This window comes from Ranitomeya variabilis, chromosome 1 (assembly GCF_051348905.1).
Source record: "Ranitomeya variabilis isolate aRanVar5 chromosome 1, aRanVar5.hap1, whole genome shotgun sequence".
Lineage (NCBI taxonomy): Eukaryota > Metazoa > Chordata > Amphibia > Anura > Dendrobatidae > Ranitomeya > Ranitomeya variabilis.
In genome coordinates this window covers 910,507,522-910,529,736 of record NC_135232.1, presented here as the reverse complement: position 1 = coordinate 910,529,736, position 22,215 = coordinate 910,507,522, and the positions used below count along the sequence as shown (strand labels likewise).

Sequence of the window (22,215 nt, the reverse complement as noted above, 5' to 3'; positions counted from 1 at the left end):
ATCTCCCTGCAGTAATCTAAGCCAGGTATGGCAGGCAGCAATAGGAGTGGACTGATGCACAAATTAAATAAAAAGTGTGGACAAACAAAAAAGATAGCTGTGCAGAAAGGAACAAGAGGATATGTGCTTTGAAAAAAGCAGTTGGTTTCCACAGTGGCGTACACACAGCAATACAGCTATCACGGAGCCTTCTAGGGCAGCCCAATGAGCTACAGCGCTGAGGGAAAAAAAAAAAAATAGCTTCCACTGTTCCTGCACACCGAAGGTGGTGTTGGACAGTGGAAATCGCTACAGCACAAGCGGTTTGGTGGTTAGTGGACCCTGCCTAACGCTCTCCCTGCTTCTGACGAAGCGGCAGCAACCTCTCCCTAAGCTCAGATCAGCAGCAGTAAGATGGCGGTCGGCGGGAACGCCCCTTTATAGCCCCTGTGACGCCGCAGACAGCAAGCCAATCACTGCAATGCCCTTCTCTAAGATGGTGGGGACCAGGATCTATGTCATCACGCTGCCCACACTCTGCGTTCACCTTCATTGGCTGAGAAATGGCGCTTTTCGCGTCATTGAAACGCGACTTTGGCGCGAAAGTCGCGTACCGCATGGCCGACAAGCACAGGGGTCGGATCGGGTTTCATGAGACGCCGACTTAGCCAAAAGTCGGCGACTTTTGAAAATGATCGACCCGTTTCGCTCAACCCTACTTATCACTAATATACACGTCACGCTGATGTCCACTGATATGCACAGCCTGGCTTATGCTGTAAATGCGAGGACCAGCTTTTTTACAGGTTCTAGCAGTTCAACCACTAATATGCCACTGTCAATAGTCAACAGTGAAGTTTGTCAGAGAAGGAAAGCACTCTATCAGTCAGACCATTGGCACCCCTGCAGTGCAATCGTGGGGAACCGATGGGTTACTATCGCAATCTTGAGGTCTGACAAAGACCTTTGAGTCTGCCATAGAGTATAGTCAATCCGATCCTGCTGGAGTCTGATAAGCTGTCAGGCAAGCACTGAGAAGATAGTATTGCTAAGGTAGTATTGTGTATTACTATGTGATAATAAGATTGTGTGTCAAAGTCTCCTTGAAGGACTAATAGATATTGTAAACAAAAATTCTTAAGTGTTTAAAAAAAAAAAAAAAACAACTTCCCTAAAAACTCAGTGTTGCAAACAAAAAAAGTGTTTTAATCTGGAAAAAAGTGATATGTCTTACAAAATGTTACATATTTGGTATCACTTAAATCATAACAATTAGTATTTATCTCCCACAGTGAAGGTTGAAAAAAAAATTTTGAAAACACAATTAAGTGATCACAACGTTGTACATGTCCTAAAATCCAAAATGGCACCGATAACTTTTACAGTTTGTTAGGCAAAAAAACAAACTCTCGTGCAGCTTTATAAATGAAAAATGAAAAACTGAAAAAATGATAGCTCTCAGGACATACATGATTAGAAAAAAAAGATATAAGGTACTGTGCATAAATTATAGTTAGTTTTCGATAAAATGCTGTAGAGTAAGAATGCTTTCAAAAGCAAAAGGGTTAATAGTTTATTTTTACCAATTAGCAAAATGAATAAACAAAAGTGAACTCTAAGGACAGGGTCACACAACCATATTTTTTCTCATCCGAGAGAATTGCACTGGTTATGCTAATCACACTCTGATCACTCTCTGATCAGAGTTTGATCACAGTGTGATCTCATTTTCTCTCATGTGGGGAAGATGAAAAAAAACCCTCTATCTTCTCCATTCTGTCAGTCTGTGAAAATTGGACCGCATTCGGATATCATCTGAGCACGGTCCAATTTTTTTGACAGGCCCATTGACTTACATGGTTAAGAGCGATCCGATTTACAGACGTAAATCATGCATGCTGCAAAATTGGACAATGTTTTGTCAGATCACTTACGAACTGAAAATATGGTTGTCTGCACAAGCCCTAATTTAATGCAATACTAGGTGTGACCTACTTTGGCTTTCAGTTCTTCAAGCATCAATTCTTCTGGGTACACCTGTGTTTTTGAAGGAACTCTGCAGAGAAGTTGTTCCAAGGATCTTGGAGAACTAACCACACATCTGAGTATGTGGACTTGCACAAATCTTTTTTTCTCTTCATGCAATTCCAGAGAGTATTGATGATGTTGAAATCTTTAGATTAGGGCCCTGTAAAGGCAATATCATATCTTTCATGATTTCTTGTTCTTCTCTACAGTGGAGATAATTCTTAAAGGGTTTCGGGTTTGGTATCAAAACCTGCAGTCACTCTTTGTGACTGCAGACCTTTGAACCCTCACCGGGTATTCTTGCCATCACTTACCTATTAGATGTGCATGGCCTCACTCAATTGACTTGCATATTCACGCACATATCCAGTCGGCATGCGGCCAGAAGCGTGCAATTGCACGTTACCACCCATTCTCGCCACTGGCACTAAAGAATCCTGACAGAATGCTGTGTGTGCGTTGTAAGGATTCAGAAGTCTGCAGTCACATGGAGTGACCAGACTTTCATCCCAAACCTGAACAACCCATATAATTGACTTGACTGTATGTTTGGGATCATCCTGTTGCAAAATAAGATTAGAGCCAATCATATACCTCACTGATGGCATTGCATGATGTGGTCCATCATGCAATGCCATCAGGGAGGCATCTGATTGGCTCCAATTGAGGACACTAAGAAACGGCCAATGTTGATAATCACTGTTGCAGTGGTTGGCTAAGGAAGCATAGTGAGGCAAAAAAATATATAAATTGATTATCAATATAATCAGACTGACCCATACTATAAAACTATATCATTATTCATCTTGTATGGTGGACATAGTAAGAAAAAAAGTACAAACATAATACTAAATACCAGGATTTTGCTCAAATAGCCTCACAATAAATAAAAAAATGATCAAAAAGTTTGTTTGTAGCCAAAATTGGCACCAGTGAAAATGAATGCATGTTCCACAAAAAATAAGCCCTTACACTACTCTGTGGAAAAGTGTATTGGTCTATATGTATATAATGTAATGAAACAACCATATGATTTTTTTCTATGTGAGAGTGGTAAAGAAACCTATATAATTTGTGTATTGTCATTTTTGTATTGAACTACAGATTAAGTTAAAATGGCAATTAATCTGAATAGTGAACAATGTCTAATTTTTGTTTTTCAAACATCCATAATTGTTTTTTTGTTATTTTATGTTATTACTAAAAAGTGTAATAAAAAGTGATTAACTAGTTGTATGTACTAGAAAATAGTACCTCTGAAAACTGTATTTGTCACACAAAAACAAAGCTATCCTACAGCTCCACTGATGACAAATTGTTAATCTTATGGCACTCAGAATACAGTGGCACAAAAACAAATGATTTTTATTCAGGAGAAATATTATAGAAACGTGTTGGAACCTTAATAAAACTATAAACATGTAGCATCCATAATCAAGCTGACCCACAGAGTGTCACTCACACTGTCGTATATTCTGTCATGCGAGAGAATCGGGACGATTATGCTAACAACATTCCGCTCAAACTCTGTCAGAGTGTGACTCAAGTGTCACCTTAGTGTGACAAAAATGTTATCTCATTCTCTTTATCTGTTTTTGATCAAAAAAATCATAAAAGCCATCGCACCAGCGTCAAGGTATACCCAAATCAGGATGGTCCTAATCACATGCACAGTAGTGCTCTGTTCAAACAGGTGACATGGGACACCCATTTTTATGATTGGTAGTGCCGGTCATACATTTATCGCCTATCCTGTGGATAGGTAATAAATGTTGTTGGTTGGTGGAACATTTTTGTGTTTGTGACATTTTATACATGTGTTTTTTAGACAAGTGCCCCAGCACATGTAGGGTGCCCTACGTAGTCTTATGTGTATGTGAAGATCTATTTTAAATTTCATAGAATCATAAAATGTTAGTGTTGGAAGGGTCCTCAAGGGTCATCATGTCCAACCTCCTGCTCAATGCAGGATTCACTAAATCATTTCAGACGGATGTCTGTCCAGCCTCTGTTTGAAGACTTCCTTTGAAGGAGAACTCACCACCTCTCATGGCAGACTGTTCCACTCACTGATCACCCTCACTGTCAAAAAGTTTTTTCTAATATCTAATCTGTATATTCTCCCTTTTGGATTACATCCCATTGCTTCTCGTGTTTCCATGTGCAGATGAGAATAAGGATGACCCCTCTACACTTTAGAATTGTTCTTTTTTTACTCTTCTGCTTCTTCTCTTTTCTAAAGCTCATTCCTCCCTAAAACAGATTTGCATGTAGAGAATTTATAAATATATTTCTTTTAGTTCTTTTAGAAGCCTTACTGCTTTTAACTCTATTTATACTGTGCACATTGAAGTAGGGTTACCAAGTAAAGATAATTGGATAGATAAGATGATCACTGCTTCTGAGCACTACACTTGCTTTCATCATCTTCCTTTTGTTTATCACATCATTTCCCTGCTACAATACCTAGTCGGACCTTCCCTGCCTTAACCTATCAGTCCACACATCTGTCATGGAGAGAACTTGTATAAGACTGCACTGTTTATTATAGAGGATTATATTGCTTAAATGTATTATCCATTCAGGTCACAGAGAGGTCCTTAAGAAGCATATATGTTTCCCATTTATTGCTCACATTTCAGGAAATTATCGTAATCTTTTTTTAATGCATACGATGTATATTTTGAAGTGCTTATGAGATGATGGACGATGAGTTAGTGTACACATGAATAATGAGCTGACAAGACAGCGGTGTAGATTACTGCCTTTCTATTTTGATGACTTATGGTTTACAGAGTGTTAAAAAAGCAAATGTAATGTCAAATGCTCGTGTCATTGAATCATGGCAGGAGAAAGTGCCTATAATGAGTTTTGGTGGAACTGTAAAAGATTTGGTGGAACAGTTATACAGGGAAACTGAAGCGAGAGAATAGAAATATTAGTCCCAAGGAGAGCATAAAACCACCACAATGTCAGAAACAAAGGATCTTTAACAATATGAGGCCTTTTATGTCTTGTCATTAAATACAGGAAAAGCCATACCAGTGCTCAGAATGTAACAAGGCTTTCAGCCAAAAGCGAGGACTTGATGAGCACATGAGGACGCACACTGGAGAGAAACCATTCCAATGCGATGTAAGCTTTTCTGTCTTTTTATAGTCGTATTTATTTACTATGTATTACTTATATCATAGCCTGCAGCCCGGGGTCCACATGTGGCCCACAGTTCCATTCTGTGCAGCCCACAACCACATGAACAGAACAATGCTTGACTGACAGGTTAACTCTATGTGAGCGGCCACACACAAAAGAGCAATGGCAAGCAGCTGAGGAGCAGGCCAGTACTAATGGTGCCCTGTGTAGACATCTCTGAATGCCTCGTGCATCACGAGAAACCACAAAACAGTGAGTGAATTAGACAGGTGGCCCTTCGTGTCTGCGGCTCTCTCTACTGTAGTTTATGGAAGTTCTGAATCATTGGGCAAAAAGCAAAACACCCATGACCCATTATAGAAAGCCATGTGCATGTATAAACTCTTCCTCTTTAGGACCTATTTACACAGTTTTTTTTACAAGGATTTAGAAGTGTATTTTACTGTAAATACATTTTTTAAAGGGGGTGGTTCTACATATAAAGTAATTTTCATCCTAAATCCCTATCTATTTAATGCCATAATCTGAACCAATTTCTTATATTCGTGAATTAAAAATTCACTATCCTTCCCCAACTACAGTATCTAACTGCTTTTCTTATTTTGTAACTACTTCCTTATTTGATGATGCTTCATTTGAGAATCCCAGTGCATGCTGGGATATTCAATCAAAACGTCATCAGGAGTCAGAGTCTGTGGTCACTGCTGCAGCTTCTGGCCACTCCCTGAAGCAAAGCATCATCATTGACTCTCTGTTCAGGGGCTAGTCTAGTCCTTGCGATGTGCATAAAGCGTGTTCTCTGTTGCCGGCTGAGATCATAATTAGAGCTCAGTGACATCACTTGCGGGGGAGGTTCTAGTCTCTGCATGCTGGATAATCTGACACTACAACTTAACAGTCGCTGTGTACATAAATCCCACAGTGACAGAGCAGGGACTAGCCCAGTGACTAAAACAAGCTTCCCAGATAATGCTTGGCTTCAGGGAGGGTGAGACCGCTGCCTCTGCCCCTGATGCACTTTTTTTGAGTATCTCATCATGCACTGGGATTCTCAATGGAAGCATCATCAAAAAAGGAAGTAGTAAAAAAAAATTTTAATCGATGTACATTAGAAATTAGTTTTGATTACTTTGTATGTCGGACCACCTCTTTCAAAGCTCTTTGAATTATCTTTGTATTATTTTTATGTTCAAAATAACGTGAAAAAGCAACACGTTATGTACCAAAAGAGCTTTTCCCATTAAAATCAGTAAAAACTTCAAAGATAATTTGATGACGTTTTTGATGTGGATTTAATTTATTTCTAAATCCTTGCAAAAAATAATTAGTGTGACCATTTTATTAGAGTGTTGATTTTTTGAGGTAAGAGTCCTGTAAGTAGAATTTGTACCTATCAGAAGTTTATGGTATATACTTTCGACATGCCACAAATGTCACAGAGGGTAATACCCCTTTAATTTTTAGTGTGGTCACTGGCTTGGTAAATTATGACAATGTGGCCCTTGAAACAAGCAAGGTTGTGCACCCCTGATTTATGGAGTAGTTTTCATACCGTACTATATTCTTTTGCACCATACCAGAGCTACTGGTTTTCTGCTTTGATTTACAGAAGAAAGGGCATCTCTATTGATAAGCACTAATATTACATTTGGAAAATGGTAATCCTATTGATGTGATGAAGCACACCCTGCTACATTTTTATTCCCTAATTTCTTTCATATCTGTGTGTAATGTTATGTGCTGTATGTGCATGAAAATATTTACTAATCACTGTTCCCTATAGTACCCAGTGCCACTCCAGTTCCCTTTGAAACCACACGGCCTCAAATAAGACTAGCTGGCTAGCTCAGGGGTTAAATTGGGTATCGGAAGTCACTTTTTCATTTTAAGTCCATTGGCCCCCTCATTCTGAGTCTCATAGGCTTACATTGGAAAGTGATCACCATCCCACACAAAAGACAATGTGTGAGTTGAGAAACCTGAAGGATTGTCAAGAGATGAAGAAAAGGACCAGAGGGTGCTGTAATCTGCAGGAGACAGCGATCATTAAGTATCTTAATACAATTAAAACCTCCAACATGCCATATTGATAAGCTTATGACTTATTGAGATAATAATATCCCTTTAATTTAAAAAGTGTATATTTTTTTTAGATAAATGTATTACAAATTTAAGTGTATTATTTATTAAAGGGAATCTGTCACCATGTTGTTGCCACCTAATCTGAGAGCAACATAATATAGATATAGAAACCCCGATTCTAGCAATGTGTCACTTGCTGGGCTGCTTGCTGTACGTTTGATAAAATCAGTGCTTTATAAGCAGGAGATTATCACTAGAGGACTAGTAAACCTGCTGCTATGTAGTCCTCTATATTCATAAGCTCTGTATAACCACGCCCCCACCACTGATTGGGAGCTTTTGGTCTATGCACACTGCACACAGTTTATACAGAGTTTAGCAGTCAGAGAACTGCATATGCAGCAGTGAAAACAGTGATTTTATCAAAACTGCAGCAAGCTGCCCAGTAAGTGATACATCACAGGAATCAGGCTCGACGTAATGCTGCTCTCAGAAAGGGTAGGAAAATCTTGATGATAGATTCTCTTTAACTATAACATGTCTTATTTATTTTTTCAGGTTTGTGACTTATCATTTTCGCTCAAAAAAATGTTGATCCGACACAAGCTGACTCATAACCCTAATCGACCTATGGCAGAGTGCCAGCTTTGCCACAAAAAGTTTACAAGAAACGACTACCTCAAGGTGCATATGGAGAATGTCCACGGAGAAACTGACAGTTAACTTGCAGTTGCCAGAATCTACATCATGAAACTAATTTCCTGGACGGTACACAAAAGAATTGCATATTTAAGTCATACTGTATTTGTGTGAGGACCTGCTCTAATGTTTTCATGGGTCTTCCTTTATAATGGATTCCTAACAGTGATGCTGTATCTATTAATCTAGAAAGGGGCCAAAAATATTGAAAACCTCAACAGAAAGTCTGAAATGCAAATGTAAAAAGAGCTGTAACATTTCTGAAGTCGTTCAAAAGGGTAAATATCGTCACTTTATTCACTTTACGATGGTGTCTGAGGTTTGTTACTATTATGTTAGTTTCAGCCCAAATACTATTTTAAATGATTTCATAAAATAATATGTGTGTGCTGTCATAAATGAGGCAGTCCTTCAGTTTACATTTTAGGGAAGAAAAGGGATGGATAATAATTGAAAAACGTTTCACTTATTTCTGTGTGAGACGAGCGTTTTTCCACAGATTACCGCTAGCTGTATCCAATGTGTTGTATAATGTGAAGTTTCGCTAGACAATCTTTGGTACTGTAACGTGCGTTTGATCATTAGGTCGATTACACAGGACAGCTTTGTGGAGTAATGCTAAGTTGTTTTTGAGGATGACACAGAATAAGGCCCCAATCCATCAAAGCTTTTACGCCAGAAAAATCTCATGAAGACCTTTGAAAAGTAGCAATACTTTTGTGCAAAGCAAGACAAAAATGTTGTTACTTTTCACATTTTGATACCATTGTCCTCCAGCCCATTACAAAGTCGGAGGGGCTGGGCATGACAGGGTCCATTCATTAAAACACCACTCCATCATTATTGTTTTTTTCATCATTGGAATGGCGCTTTAAATCTAAGCCCACTGCCTCTAGTCTTATACTTACATTCCGATGGCTTCACCTTTTACCGACGTGGCTGCATTTCCACGGCACCACCTTGTGCCCTTAACGTCTGACTGGCCAGAAGTCAGATGTTGCGTCACTAGAGCTCAATGCAAATCTATGAGACCCAGAGCAAAGCTCTCATAGAGATGTACCATGAAGGTCACTTTTCAGTGTAGACCGTCGAGGGCAATGCTGGAAAAGGATGAAAGCAGCAGCAGGTGAGTATGAGACAGGGGAATTACATTTAAAGCACTAATCCATTGAGGCAATAATAAAAACCTCTGGATTGGTGCTTTAAGAGGCATGCCACTCTTAATGAATCAGGTGCATCGGACTACAGCACATTCTCACCTATGAAACGTTGGTCTTGATGAATTGGGGCTGAGGTGTTTACTATGTAGCCCTAACGAAATCCTTCAGAATGTCAATATGTGTATTATCTGTTCTGTATTATTCTTTTACATTGTCTTCTGAAGCAGTTTTTACAGTTGACCCATATTCCATTCAACTTTTTGAACATTTTTTTTTGGTCCATTTGTGCAATAGATGTACTGTACTGTATTAAGGGAATTAATTGTTATCTGAACTTGTATTGACTTTATTAAAGGAATGTTCATTTGATAATGCAATATTAAAGAATTATGATATCTTCAATTCTTTTTACATAGGTTGTAGGGGACAAATCTATGAACTGACTGTTTAGAACAAAATTTCAAGCAAGCACTCACCAAAGTTCTCATGAGAATGTGTTTCTCAGTTCACACTATTGAAGGATGCAGATTGAATTGAAGACATAAGGCAGCTCATACAAGCTAGGTTTTCCTTTCACAAATATTCAGTTTACTGTCTTAGTTTTGCATCTATATACCATTGATAACACAGAGTGGATTGATGACACCCCTGACACCCAGCATCCAAGTTAATGCTATATAGATCTAAAAGTCCTAAAACTTTGTTATAGTAAGATAATGAAAAAATTCAACTTCATGTGGGCTGGTCTGGTGCCCCAAAAGGATGAAGATCTTATTCTGGTGTTGAAATGCTTGTATGGTGTGAATGATAAAGCCCCTGTCATGCTCCGGGGTCAAACCCTTGAGACTGTGCTTTGAGGTTGGTTTCTCTGTCCGCTGAGCCACAGCAGATAAACCTTTTCTCCGGGTGTTTAGGTGATTTCATTTGTCTGCCCTATCACCTTTTGGGTCCTGCTTTATATTCGGTCCTCTTGCTGGCATTTCCTGCTGGAGATAGTTTATTGTGTATGTTCAGTCATTTTACTATAGCTTAAAGCCAGTCAGTTAAAGACCAGCTAGGGTTTTTCTCCTTGCTGCTTCTGTTCTTTATCCTGCACCTACCTTCTGTTTCTTTTTAGGAAGCATGCAGCATATTTTCTAGCAGGACTTACTTTATACTTTATTTTGTATTTTGTGGTTTATTTTACTAACTCTGGGATCTTTTCCTTTTTTCAGCATACTTTCCCTTTCGTAGTTTTTTCACACTCTGCTCTGCCTGATCTTTAGGAGGAACGTGATGCACTTGGTGGTCTTTTAAGCAGTATAGGTCCATGTTGCCATTTTCTAGTCTGTGATTAGGGCACTCTCTGCTCCCTCAGGAACCACTAGATACTGCGGGGTCAGGATCTTTGGTCTTTACAGAAACCTGCAGGGTCAGTTGCAGTATTTAGATTCAGCTATTATCCTGAGCGAGTAGCTACTCCAGCATAATAGCTGCCTTGAATTTTCAACTTTGGATATTTAAAGATTCAATTGGTTTACATTTATATTTAATCAATAGGACACATGAAAATAATAAATTTTCAAATATATATTATTAGAGAAATCTGCTTCCTTCTCCTTATGGACTGGATCTTTCATTCTCAAAATTCTCAGTTCACAGGTGAAGTCTGTCTTCTACTAATACAGACTTACTAATTACTGAGATAAGTGATGGCAATTGGTGCTCACAAAGCTCTATGGAAAGGGGAGAAGGTGGAAGAGGGTCAAGCTCTGCAACTAGTAATGTAACAATCTAAATAAACTGAAAACAGATTACAGCCATGAATTGAGATATACTAGAATGAACGGCCAGTCCAGGAGCAGAAAGAAGCAGAATTCTCTGATATATTCCAAGATTTTTTTTTTTTTCACATGTGCTACTGTTTTAGGAAATTAAAATTAAATCAATGATTACGCTTAAGAATTCCTTTTGGTGCATCCAAATAGCATTGTTTGAAAAACCTTTTTCTTTGCATTAGTTTTACAAGAAACCCTCGTGAGGTCCAGGATAGTTTCTACAATGTACCTCTAATTAGGCTAAACTGCTGAACTGACTATCAGGCACACAGAGTTATGATTTTGCTTTGCACTGCTCCATAACTTCAGAATATATCTACTTGCATGATAATACTACACCTAGAAATCATCTTTCATTTATGATCCTCTTTTTTCTTCAGTTCCTCTATCCTATCCTAATGTCACTTATACCATATTGTCCAGGTAGCCTTGAACATAACAGAGAGGTTCAAATTGAACCTGTCACCAGATTTCTCAATATAAACTGCATACATTTAATTAAATAGATCTCGTAGACCTGATGAGGCTGGTGTACTTACTTTGAAATTCAATTCTATGCCGGAATGACTATAAAATCCTCAAACTAGTGCTAGATCGAAGTACTGCAGCTTCTAGTCTCCCATGGAGTAGAGACTATTGAAGCATGCAAAAAGTAAGAAAAAAATGTTTCTCTTCGAACTTTTTTCCCATTTTCCAGTATGTGATATGTTAAAAGCAATGGTTTCGTGCAAAAGTACAATTTGTCCCACAAAAAACAAGCCCTCACGTGGCCATATTGACAGAAAAATAAAAAAGTTATGGCTCTGGGAAGAAGGGGAGCAAAAAACGAAAACGCAAAAGCTGAAATACCCCTGGTCTTTAAGGGGTTAATGTTGGACTTCAGAAAGGCAGATTTTTATGGACTCAGAGGGTAGGAAAGGTCCAATGGCTGGATGTTCTAAAGGACAGAAATGTCCAAGAAGGATGGGAAATTTTGCTAATTGAAAACTTTCACTGCACAATCAATAACAATGCCAAAAAAAAAACAAAGAATTGGAAACATTTAAAGAGAACAGGATGGATGAACACAGAACTTAAACACTTGCTAAAAAGGAAAAAAGAAATGTATATTAAATGGGAAGAGGGGGCATATCTAAAGAAGAATATAATGCTGTCAGCAGGGAATGCAGGGCAAGTGTTAGGAGATCTAAAGCCAGTAGTGAAGTGAGGCTTGCAAGGGATACCAAAAGCAGTCAAAATGGATTTAAAGGAAAGATGCTATAGGATTTTTACAGGATAAAAAGGTTAAAGTTGTCAAAAATGATGTTGAGAAGGCTGAACTTTTAAAATCCTATTTTGCATGTGGTCTCTAAGAAAGAAAATGTAACATCAACTGATCCTCATGGCGCCAAAGAAGGAATAAAATAATCCACACTATAAATAAAAACAGAGAGATGGTGAGGGAACACTTAGCTAAGTTTAAATGAATTTAAATTTCCTGGTTCAGATGAATTACATCCTAGGGTACTGAAAGAGATAGCAGTGGAAATTGCAGAACTACTATTTGAAAAATCCCGGAGAACAGGAGAAGGGCAAATGTCCTTTTATTCAAAAAAAGGAAAAAGATAGGGTCAGGAAATTACAGGTCAGTGAGCCTCACTAACTATACCAGGAAAAATCATTAAAGAAATTATGAATCCGCATGTATGTAAGTACTTGGATAAGAATACAGTAATTAACCAGAGCCAGCATGGGTATGTATCAAACAAGTCATGCCAGACTAATCTAATTTCCCTCTATGATGGAATCACTGAGTGGGTAGATATAGTATGTCTTGACTTCAGCAGAGCATTTGATAAATTATCTCATAACTACAAGCCCCAGCTAGGAATCCGGAGGCTGTCGTATCTGTATGTGCGACAGCCACATTCCCACATATCTCGCTAAAAAGGGAGCCTAAGATGGTCAAGGGGACAGTGAGGGCATCGCCCAACAGGAACCGCGGCTACCGGCTTAGGTCACTGTGTGCAGAGTGCAGGGCAAGAGAGTTGGGAGCCAGCGCAGTGAGTCGGCCAGGAAAAGGCACATAAGGAAGGGGTTCTGGACAAGTGCCCCAAGCTACTGGAAAGTTGGCTGGACCACTGACCCGGAGGACACAGCACCCGGCTGGGTACCGTACTCTGAGAACTGTGAGTAAAACGTGAAGACTGCACCCTGCTGTGTCCTCTCCATTCTTTCCTGCATCACTTGCCCTTCACTATATCCATCATCACCATCTTTAATGATATAACTGCCCTGGGACTAAGCTCTACCTGTGGAGAGCTGTAACAACTCTGCTGCATCACCATCTAACCCAGCGGTCTCTTTAAGCAGCGTCGGCCATCCATAGCCGAGTACCACAGGTGGCATCACAAATAATTCCCCTATAAACTTTATTTCCCCATTCCCTCATCACTTTTATTGAGCGCCCAGGGCCACGGACCGTGTCACTGCTGCCATGACCACCCATTAAGAATCGTCCGACCCGGTTCCAAGTACCCCACAGCCCTAGCGGGCGTCGCACATACATACAGAGTGAATTGCTTTCTTATATAGAGCAGGTGTAGATATTTAGATTCATTAATTATTTAACCCTTACCATGTAATCACATATCAATGTAAACATATACCCCCTGATACTAAACAGAGCGATTAGCAATAGCAAACAGATATCAGTGTCTCCCTATTCAGCCTGTGCGGCCTATACATTCAATTCTTCAGGAACTAATGTGGACAATTTAAAAATTCTGAAAGTTTCCCTATTCACCAGTCTTTATTATCTATTAGTATAACAAGTCGGTGTTTGTTCCATTATGATAAGTTCTAGATTGGCGAGGATGCACATGACAAAAATGCCTCGACTAACTATGGTTCATAATTCCATTTTTATATTAGACTATACACAACCTCAGGTAATGAAGTGAGGAAAGATAATAAATCGCAAGTTCCTAAGATTAAAAACCAAATCTTTATTGTTATTATGACATTGTAAAAAGAAAAAAAGTGTTTAAAAATTCAAGCTATGGAAACTGAGGAAGCATGCTTGCACAGAAATAAATTAATGAGAATGACTATAATCATATGCCCAATTATGACTCTGATGCTTATTCAAGGTAAGAAAAAGAAATGAAAAAATTACGGACTGCACTCAGAATGTAAATTATGTGATATCTGTATGCTGTTTAAATTTCAAGGGTATGACATGTGAAGTGATCCACAGTACAAATATAAAGTGCATGTGTAATAATGTGGACCACTAGATTGCCAGTGTAAACATCACAGCAAATATGCAGAGTTGAATTATTAAAGGTGACTTGTGCAAATCACTGGATGGAACATAGAGCAAAATGAGCATAAAGTGAGTCGTGAAATAGAGTTTAGCCAAGGTTCAGAAATAGGACTTACAAAGTGGCATGTGCCTGTTTCTACGGGTAGGAGCATGCTGCAGCCAGAAACAGGCACATGCCACTTTGTAAGTGCCAGAAAGTTTGTGTCAACTTCTGTGCATGTTATCAGGCCAAAATCACCAGGGTATGTGAACTTTTGATCAGGGTCATTTGGATGTTTTGAGTTGTGATTATGATTTAAAAATAGAAAACACAGTAGTTTGACAATAAATGGCTTCACCCAGAAAACATGCAATAAAAAGTTACATGCATAAAGAATAGGATCTCCACAGGGGTTTTTTTGTAGATAAAATACAAAATATTTTATTTCCACACCAAGAAAACACTACACACAATTATAAACATCTAAAGCATTCCAAAAAAAATGGAACATACATGGTATATCCAGTGATACAATATAATATTCAATAAAGATGTATATACACAACTCCTGGCTAGGCATCAATTTGCATAAGACCTATAAGCTTGGTAATATCTTGTGATCTTAAATACATTTAGTTTGTTAGGTCAATGGGACAAAAATAATATTCTAAGGTGGAGAAAGATGGATAGTATACCATGAGGTGAAATTCTTTCCTTATAAGGTAGATACGTACCTCAGACCTTGAACCCCATAGTGCCTATATCAAAGTCTATGCAAGGTAAGCAGGTAGACATCCAACAAAGGTATGCCCAATACTTCACCCTGCCAGTCCACTAACGTCGCCCCCTTGCTCCCATAAGCAACAGCATAGCCAGGTAGAAGGAGAGAGGACCCACGTGTTCCGACACTCGAGGTGTCTTTCTCAAGGTGAGTGTGCCCGATGTAGGAAAGTTTGTCTATTTAAGGATCTCATAATCAAGTTATAAATCTTATCAGCTGAGAGGCGATTTTAGCCGGCATGGCTGGCGTGTCAGAGGATGCCCCGGAATTAAAGACTAAAGGGAAGCACTAATGAGAATGACCTTTAGTCTTTAATTCTGGGGCATCCTCCGACGCCCCAGCCATGCCGGCTAAAATCGCCTCTCAGCTGGTAAGATTTATAACTTGATTATGAGATCCTTAAATAAACGAACGTTGCTACATCGTGCACACTCACCTTGAGAAAGACACCTCGAGTGTCGGAACACGTGGGTCCTCTCTCCTTCTACCTGGCTATGTTGTTGCTTATTGGAGCAAGGGGGCGACGTTAGTGGACTGGCAGGGTGAAGTATTGGGCATACCTTTGTTGGATGTCTACCTGCTTACCTTGCATAGACTTTGATATAGACACTATGGGGTTCAAGGTCTGAGGTACATATCTACCTTATAAGGAAAACATTTCACCTCATGGTATACTATCCATCTTTCTCCACCTTAGAATATTATTTTTGTCCCATTGACCTAACAAACTAAATGCACAAGATATTACCAAGCTTATAGGTCTTATGCAAATTGATGCCTAGCCAGGAGTTGTGTACATACATCTTTATTGAATATTATATTGTAACACTGGATGTACCATGTATGTTCCATTTTTTGGAATGTTTTAGATGTTTTTAATTGTGTGTAGTGTTTTCTTGGTGTGGAAATAAAATATTTTGTATTTTGTCTACAAAAAAAACCCTGTGGAGATCCTATTCTTTATGCATGTAACTTTTTCTTGAATGTTTTCTGGTTGACTATATTTCACATGCATTTTAGTGATCCCATTGGTTGATCTAAATAATATTTGATGGTGCCCACTTTCAATAAGTTTACAAATGGCTTCACCCAACCACTAACCATGATTAGAGGAAACGTTTTGGTGTTATCTTTCATATTCTCTGGAAAAAGGCCAAGAAAGCAAAAATTCTGCTGGGATATGTAAACTTTTGAGGAAAACTGTACATAATGTAGAAGCCAAGTGGAGAAGTGGTCTATAAAGGTTATAGTAGGTCCGGGGGTCAGTATATGACAACCACTTGGAAGTTGGGGAGAGACTGGAAACGGACAGAGTGCACTTCAAAAGAAGGGAGGGTAAGGAGGAAAGAGGTGGGATTGGGTAGACAAAGAAGAAGGCAAACTCCTCCACCATGTTTATTACAATGTTGAGCAGTGTGGGTGAAGTGAAGGCTACTGTAAGACATCGCAGCAGGGGATGATGTGTCAGGGGGTGTGAGTCATGTTTCTATAATGCCGAGGAAAGATAGACTATGAGGAGTAAAGAAATCATGAATAACATGGACTTTATTACAGATGGAGTGTAAGTTCCATAGTGCTTCAGAAAGAGAAAGTGAGGCAGTGAGGGTCAAGTGAATAAGTTTTAGGTCAGAGAGGTTGCAGGGATTTCTAGTAGCTGGAGAGTGATAGAAAGGAGAAAATGTAGCAGATATTAGCTGCGGAGAACCAGGAGTGGGAGATATATTACCAGAAGTGAGGAGAAGTAGTGAGATGAAGAGTGGGAGGCATACGGAGAGTGTATGGCTTGTTTTGGTTTTAAAATGAAGAATCTTAAGTTTAGGAAAAGGTGATATCAGATAGGGGTGTTAGATGTTTGGAGAGATAAATATGTATTTGCAGGGTTTGGGAATAGCAAAGGAGAGTAAGGAATAGGGGAGCAATAACAAGGCATGCGTTAGGAAGATGAAAGAGTAATTGCAGAAGACTAAATAATGGGAGATGCGCTTAGTAATAGGTAGTTGCTCTTACTTCCTGGAACATTTCTGGTATATTTCTAATGTGCACCTAACAAACTGCAATTTAAGGAGACCATGGTCAAAATAGAGCTATGGTTCCAAATTAAATAATTTTAATTGCTCATGAAATATACCAAGTATGAACAAAATGGGAGAGCTACAAGGAGATAAGTCAGATAAATCAAAGGAAGGGAAGTAATAAGCAGTGGTGTTACTTGAAGCTCATAGGGTTCATCTCTCATAGGTAACTCCAATTATCTCACACAGTTAAGGAGTTAGGGTGGCACTACGTGAGGATGGATATGGAAGTACAGTTGAGTGTGTAATATACACTCATTTCAATGCAGGACTGCGACACAAAACCTCCCTTTTCAATTCTTCGAGCAGGCTAGGATACATGAAGAGCTGGTCAGCAGGGGTACAGTGGTTCGCAGTCCGCTGAGTAAAGAAGTCTCTTACCAACTGTAGGCGAGATTCTTTTATTAGAAGATACTTAAAAATCACAAACCGTTTTTTGGCTTTGGACCAGAGCCTTCGTCAAGTGAGATACCTACTTGATGAAGGCCCCGGTTTTGGCTCGAAAACTGGTTTGTGTGTTTTAAGAATCTTGTAATAAAGTAATCACACCTACAATTGGTAAGAGACTTCATTAATCTGCAGACAGCGCAATTCTGCACCCCTGGAGACCAGATCCCCACTATCTCATGTCTTTAATTGTAATAGTCATTTCATATGGACCAAAGGATGCCGAGGCCACCTATGCTTCCGTTCTGGGCCCCCTATGCTTCAGGGCCTGGGTATGATTGCAGCCCACCGCACCTTTTATGTTTTATTATTACACCCCTGGTGCGAAGTGAAATAATATAATTAACTGTAAACCTTTCATACGTCCTTTTTTAAAGGTATGTGTAGCACAATCATAACAAGTAAGAAGCAAACAACACAAGCTAAAGGTGGGACATGCCAAAACACCGTCACAGAAAATGAGAAAGTGACAACTGCGGAAAATGGGGATGGGAGGCAGACAACAGAGGCTAATAGCTCAGAGAATGGGAATGAGATGACAGAAGATGCAAGCACAGAGAGTGAGAAGACGTCACTGAACATGCAAAAGTGCAAAGATTGAGAACAGAGGGCGCTAGTATAGAAAGTAGAGAGGTTGTGCTGGTCTCCTGAATATAGTGGTAATGTGCGTCCCATATTCGCTCACCGTGTTCTACTTTTGGGCTCTGATGGTGACATTCCAGTTGTTTCCCAGTGCTTCTCTACAGTAAGGTGACAATGGTTTATGTGGTGTGAAGTGTGGCGAGCTCTGAGTGTCACCTTGCTGGCTAGATGCATTTTGAGAGTTGAGTCATATTTTTCTGAAATTGCCTCTCTGTTATGATCTGGTGACCTTGGAGCCGCATGAAAACTTTCTCTGGAGTCGGTGGAACCTGTACTGACCGCAAATCCTGAACTAACACCGCAACTAGAAGTAGCCGTGGGGTGTGCCTAACAAACCCTAGACACCTCGACACAGCCGGAGGACTAAATACCCCTATAGATGGAAACAGGAATGCTATCTTGCCTCAGAGCAGACCCCCAAAGGATAGGCAGCCCCCCACGAATAATGACTGTGAGTAGGAGAAGAATAGACACACGCAGGTAGAAAACAGGGTTTAGCAAAAGAGGCCACTCTAGCTAAATAGGAAAGGATAGGACAGATTACTAGGCGGTCAGTATTAAAACCCTTCCAAAAATATCCACAACAGATAATACAAAAAGTTCCACAATCTAACTAAAGACATGGAATGTATATCTGCCACTCCAGAGAATCCAACAAGACTGAGAAAATACTGACACAATCTAAGCTGGACAAGAAAACACAAGAATAGCACTGAATTGGCATGTGTGCCACAGGAATAAAAAAACAGACACTTATCTTTGCTGATTTGGCAGAAAGGCAGGAGGAACCAGGCAGAGGTCCAGCACCTCCCAACAACAATTGACAACTGGCAAGGACTAATGAATCCTGCACACCTAAATACCCCAGTCAGAACTGCAATCAGCAGACACACCTGACCAGGACTGCAACCCAGGGACAACTGCAGAATTCACAACAGTACCCTCCCCTTGAGGAGGGGTCTGTTATGAACTCTATTTTTGGGCTCCCTCTAGTGGTCACAAGCGGTACTGTGTAGTGTTGTCTTTCTGCAGGTTGCAGCATCAGCTGGTTCGTTATCCTTGGTTGGTTTCCTATTTAGCTCACCTGGATACTCAGTTCCTTGCCTGCTATCAATGTATTCAGTGCTCTTCAGATTCCTTGTGGCTACCTTGCTCCCAGTCTCTCCAAGACAAGCTAAGTTTTTGTTTGATCATTTTTTGATTATCAGCGTTCATTATGTTTTTAGTCCAGCTCGCTAAAATGTGATTTCCTCACTTGCTGGTTGCTCTAGGGGACTGAGTTTCTCCCCCCACACCGTTAGTTGGTGTGCAGGTTCTTGAAATCTCAGAGTGGATATTTTGTAAGGATTTTTTACTGACCGCATAGATTCCCTTTTCTATTTTCTGCTATCTAGTATTAGTGGGCCTCATTTGCTGAATCTGCTTTCACCCCTGTGTATGTGCCTTCCTCTTACCTCACCGTTATTATTTGTTGGGGGCTTCTATATCTTTGGGGATTATTTCTCTGGAGGCAAGAGAGGTAGTTAGTTCCTCAGGCTGGCTCGAGACGTCTAGGATTTTTAGGCACGTTCACCGGCTACTTCTAGTGTGTTTGGATAGGTTCAGATTTGCGGTCAGTCCAGTTTGCCACCTCCCTAGAGCTTGTCCTATGTTTGTTACTTAGCTGGAGTAATTTGTGATCCTCAACCACTAAGGATCATAACAGTATAGCAGGCCATAAAGTGTTTAATGCATCGCAGAAGTGGGATAAAAAGAAGACCTGAGTACATTTTTTTTTCCTCCCGCTTTTCCTTTGCTGCAGTCTGTTTAGCTTCTTTCATCCCCTTGAACTCTGGGTGGTTTTGAGCTCAGCTGCAGACATGAATGTTCAGACTCTGACTTCTAGTGTGGATCATCTTACTGCATGGGTGCAAAGTATTCAGGATTTTGTTTTTCGTAGCCCTATGTCAGAACCAAAGATACCCATTCCTGAGTTGTTTTCTGGAGATAGATCTAGGTTTCAAAATTTTAAGAATAATCGTAAGTTATTTCTATCTCTGAGACCTCGTTCCTCTGGTGATTCTGCTCAGTAAGTTAAAATTGTTATCTCCTTGTTGCGTGGCGACCCTCAAGATTGGGCTTTCTCTCTGGCGCCAGGAGATCCTGCATTGCTTAATGTAGATGCATTTTTTCTGGCTCTTGGACTGCTTTATGAGGAGCCTAATCTTGAGAATCAGGCAGAAAAAGCGTTGCTGGCTATCTCTCAAGGTCAGGATGAAGCAGAGGTGTATTGTCAAAAATTTCGGAAATGGTCGGTGCTTACTCAATGGAATGAGTGTGCCCTGGCTGCAAATTTCAGAGAAGGTCTTTCTGAGGCCGTTAAGAATGTTATGGTGGGGTTTCCCACCCCTACAAGTCTGAGTGATTCTATGGCTTTAGCCATTCAGGTTGATCGGCGTTTGCGGGAGCGCAAATCTGCTCATCCTTTGGCGGGATTTTCTGGACAGAGACCTGAGTCTATGCAATGTGACCGAACTCTGACCAGAATTGAGCGACAAAGTCATAGACGTCAAAATGGGTTGTGCTTTTACTGTGGTGATTCTACTCATGTTATCTCAGCATGCTCTAAACGCTAAAAAAAAAATCGCTAAACCTGTCACCATTGGTACTATACAGCCTAAATTTATTTTGTCTGTTACTTTGCTTTGTTCTTTATCGTCCTACCCGGTTATGGCTTTTGTGGATTCGGGTGCTGCCCTGAATCTGATGGATTTGTCATTTGCCAGGCGCTGTGGTTTTGTCCTGGAGCCTTTGGAATTTCCTATTCCTCTGAGGGGAATTAATGCTACGCCATTGGCTGAGAATAAGCCTCAGTATTGGACGCAAATGACCATGTGCATGACTCCCGTACATCAGGAGGTGATTCGCTTTCTCGTTCTGCATAATTTGCATGATGTTGTCGTTTTGGGTCTGCCATGGCTGCAAGCTCATAATCCAGTTTTAGATTGGAAAGCTATGTCTGTGTCAAGTTGGGGTTGTCAGGGAATTCATGGCAATACTCCGTTGGTGTCTATTGCTTCTTCCACTCCTTCTGAGGTCCCAGAGTTTTTGTCTGACTACCAGGAGGTATTTGATGAGCCCAGGTCCAGTGCCCTGCCCCCTCATAGGGATTGTGACTGTGCTATAAATTTAATTCCTGGTAGTAAATTCCCTAAGGGACGACTTTTTAATTTGTCTATACCTGAGCATGCCGCGATGCGGAGTTATATAAAGGAGTCTTTGGAGGAGGGACATATTCGCCCATCCTCTTCCCCTCTTGGTGCAGGATTTTTTTTTGTGGCCAAGAAGGACGGTTCTTTGAGACCTTGTATAGATTATCGTCTTCTGAATAAAATTACAGTCAAATTTCAGTATCCTTTGCCACTATTGTCTGATTTGTTTGCTCGGATTAAGGGTGCCAGTTGGTTCACCAAGATAGATCTCCATGGTGCGTATAACCTTGTGCGCATTAAGCAGGGAGATGAATGGAAAACAGCATTTAATATGCCCGAAAGCCATTTTGAGTACTTAGTGATGCCTTTTGGACTCTCTAATGCTCCTTCTGTGTTTCAGTCCTTCATGCATGACATCTTCCGAGAATATCTGGATAAATTTATGATTGTTTATTTGGATGACATTTTGTGTTATGACCCCAATGGCAGAGGGTCTCAGAAGTAAATACCAAGTCTGCAAACACAAAAAACCAGCTCATAGGGCAGTGGTAACTGGGCTGACCGTATATCTAAACCTAGCACCACAAATAGCAGCAGCCGGGGAACGTGCCTACGTTGGTTCTAGACGTCTCGCGCCAGCCGGAGAACTAACTAACCCTAGAAGGGAAAAGATAGACCTTTCTTGCCTCCAGAGAAAAGACCCCAAAAGTTGGATACAAGCCCCCAACAAATAATAACGGTGAGGTAAGGAGAAAAGACAAACGTAAGAATGAACTAGATATTTAGCAAAGAGAGGCCCACTGACTAATAGCAGAATATAGTAAGATGACTTATACGGTCAGCAAAAACCCTATCAAAATTCCCACGCTGGATATTC

The 22,215-nt window shown here is 40.1% G+C and overlaps 1 protein-coding gene across 1 annotated transcript in view; it reads left to right on the top strand.

The window, feature by feature from the left end:
• The window catches only part of PRDM5 (PR/SET domain 5), a 522,790-nt gene extending 513,279 nt beyond the window's left edge, over positions 1-9,511 (top strand). Inside the window, exons 17-18 of the mRNA XM_077279028.1 lie at positions 5,038-5,142; positions 7,801-9,511. Coding sequence (XP_077135143.1) covers positions 5,038-5,142; positions 7,801-7,965 — 270 coding nt within the window. The 3' untranslated portion in view covers positions 7,966-9,511. The remainder of the gene's footprint in view (positions 1-5,037; positions 5,143-7,800) is intronic.
• The last annotated feature ends 12,704 nt before the right edge of the window (positions 9,512-22,215 follow it).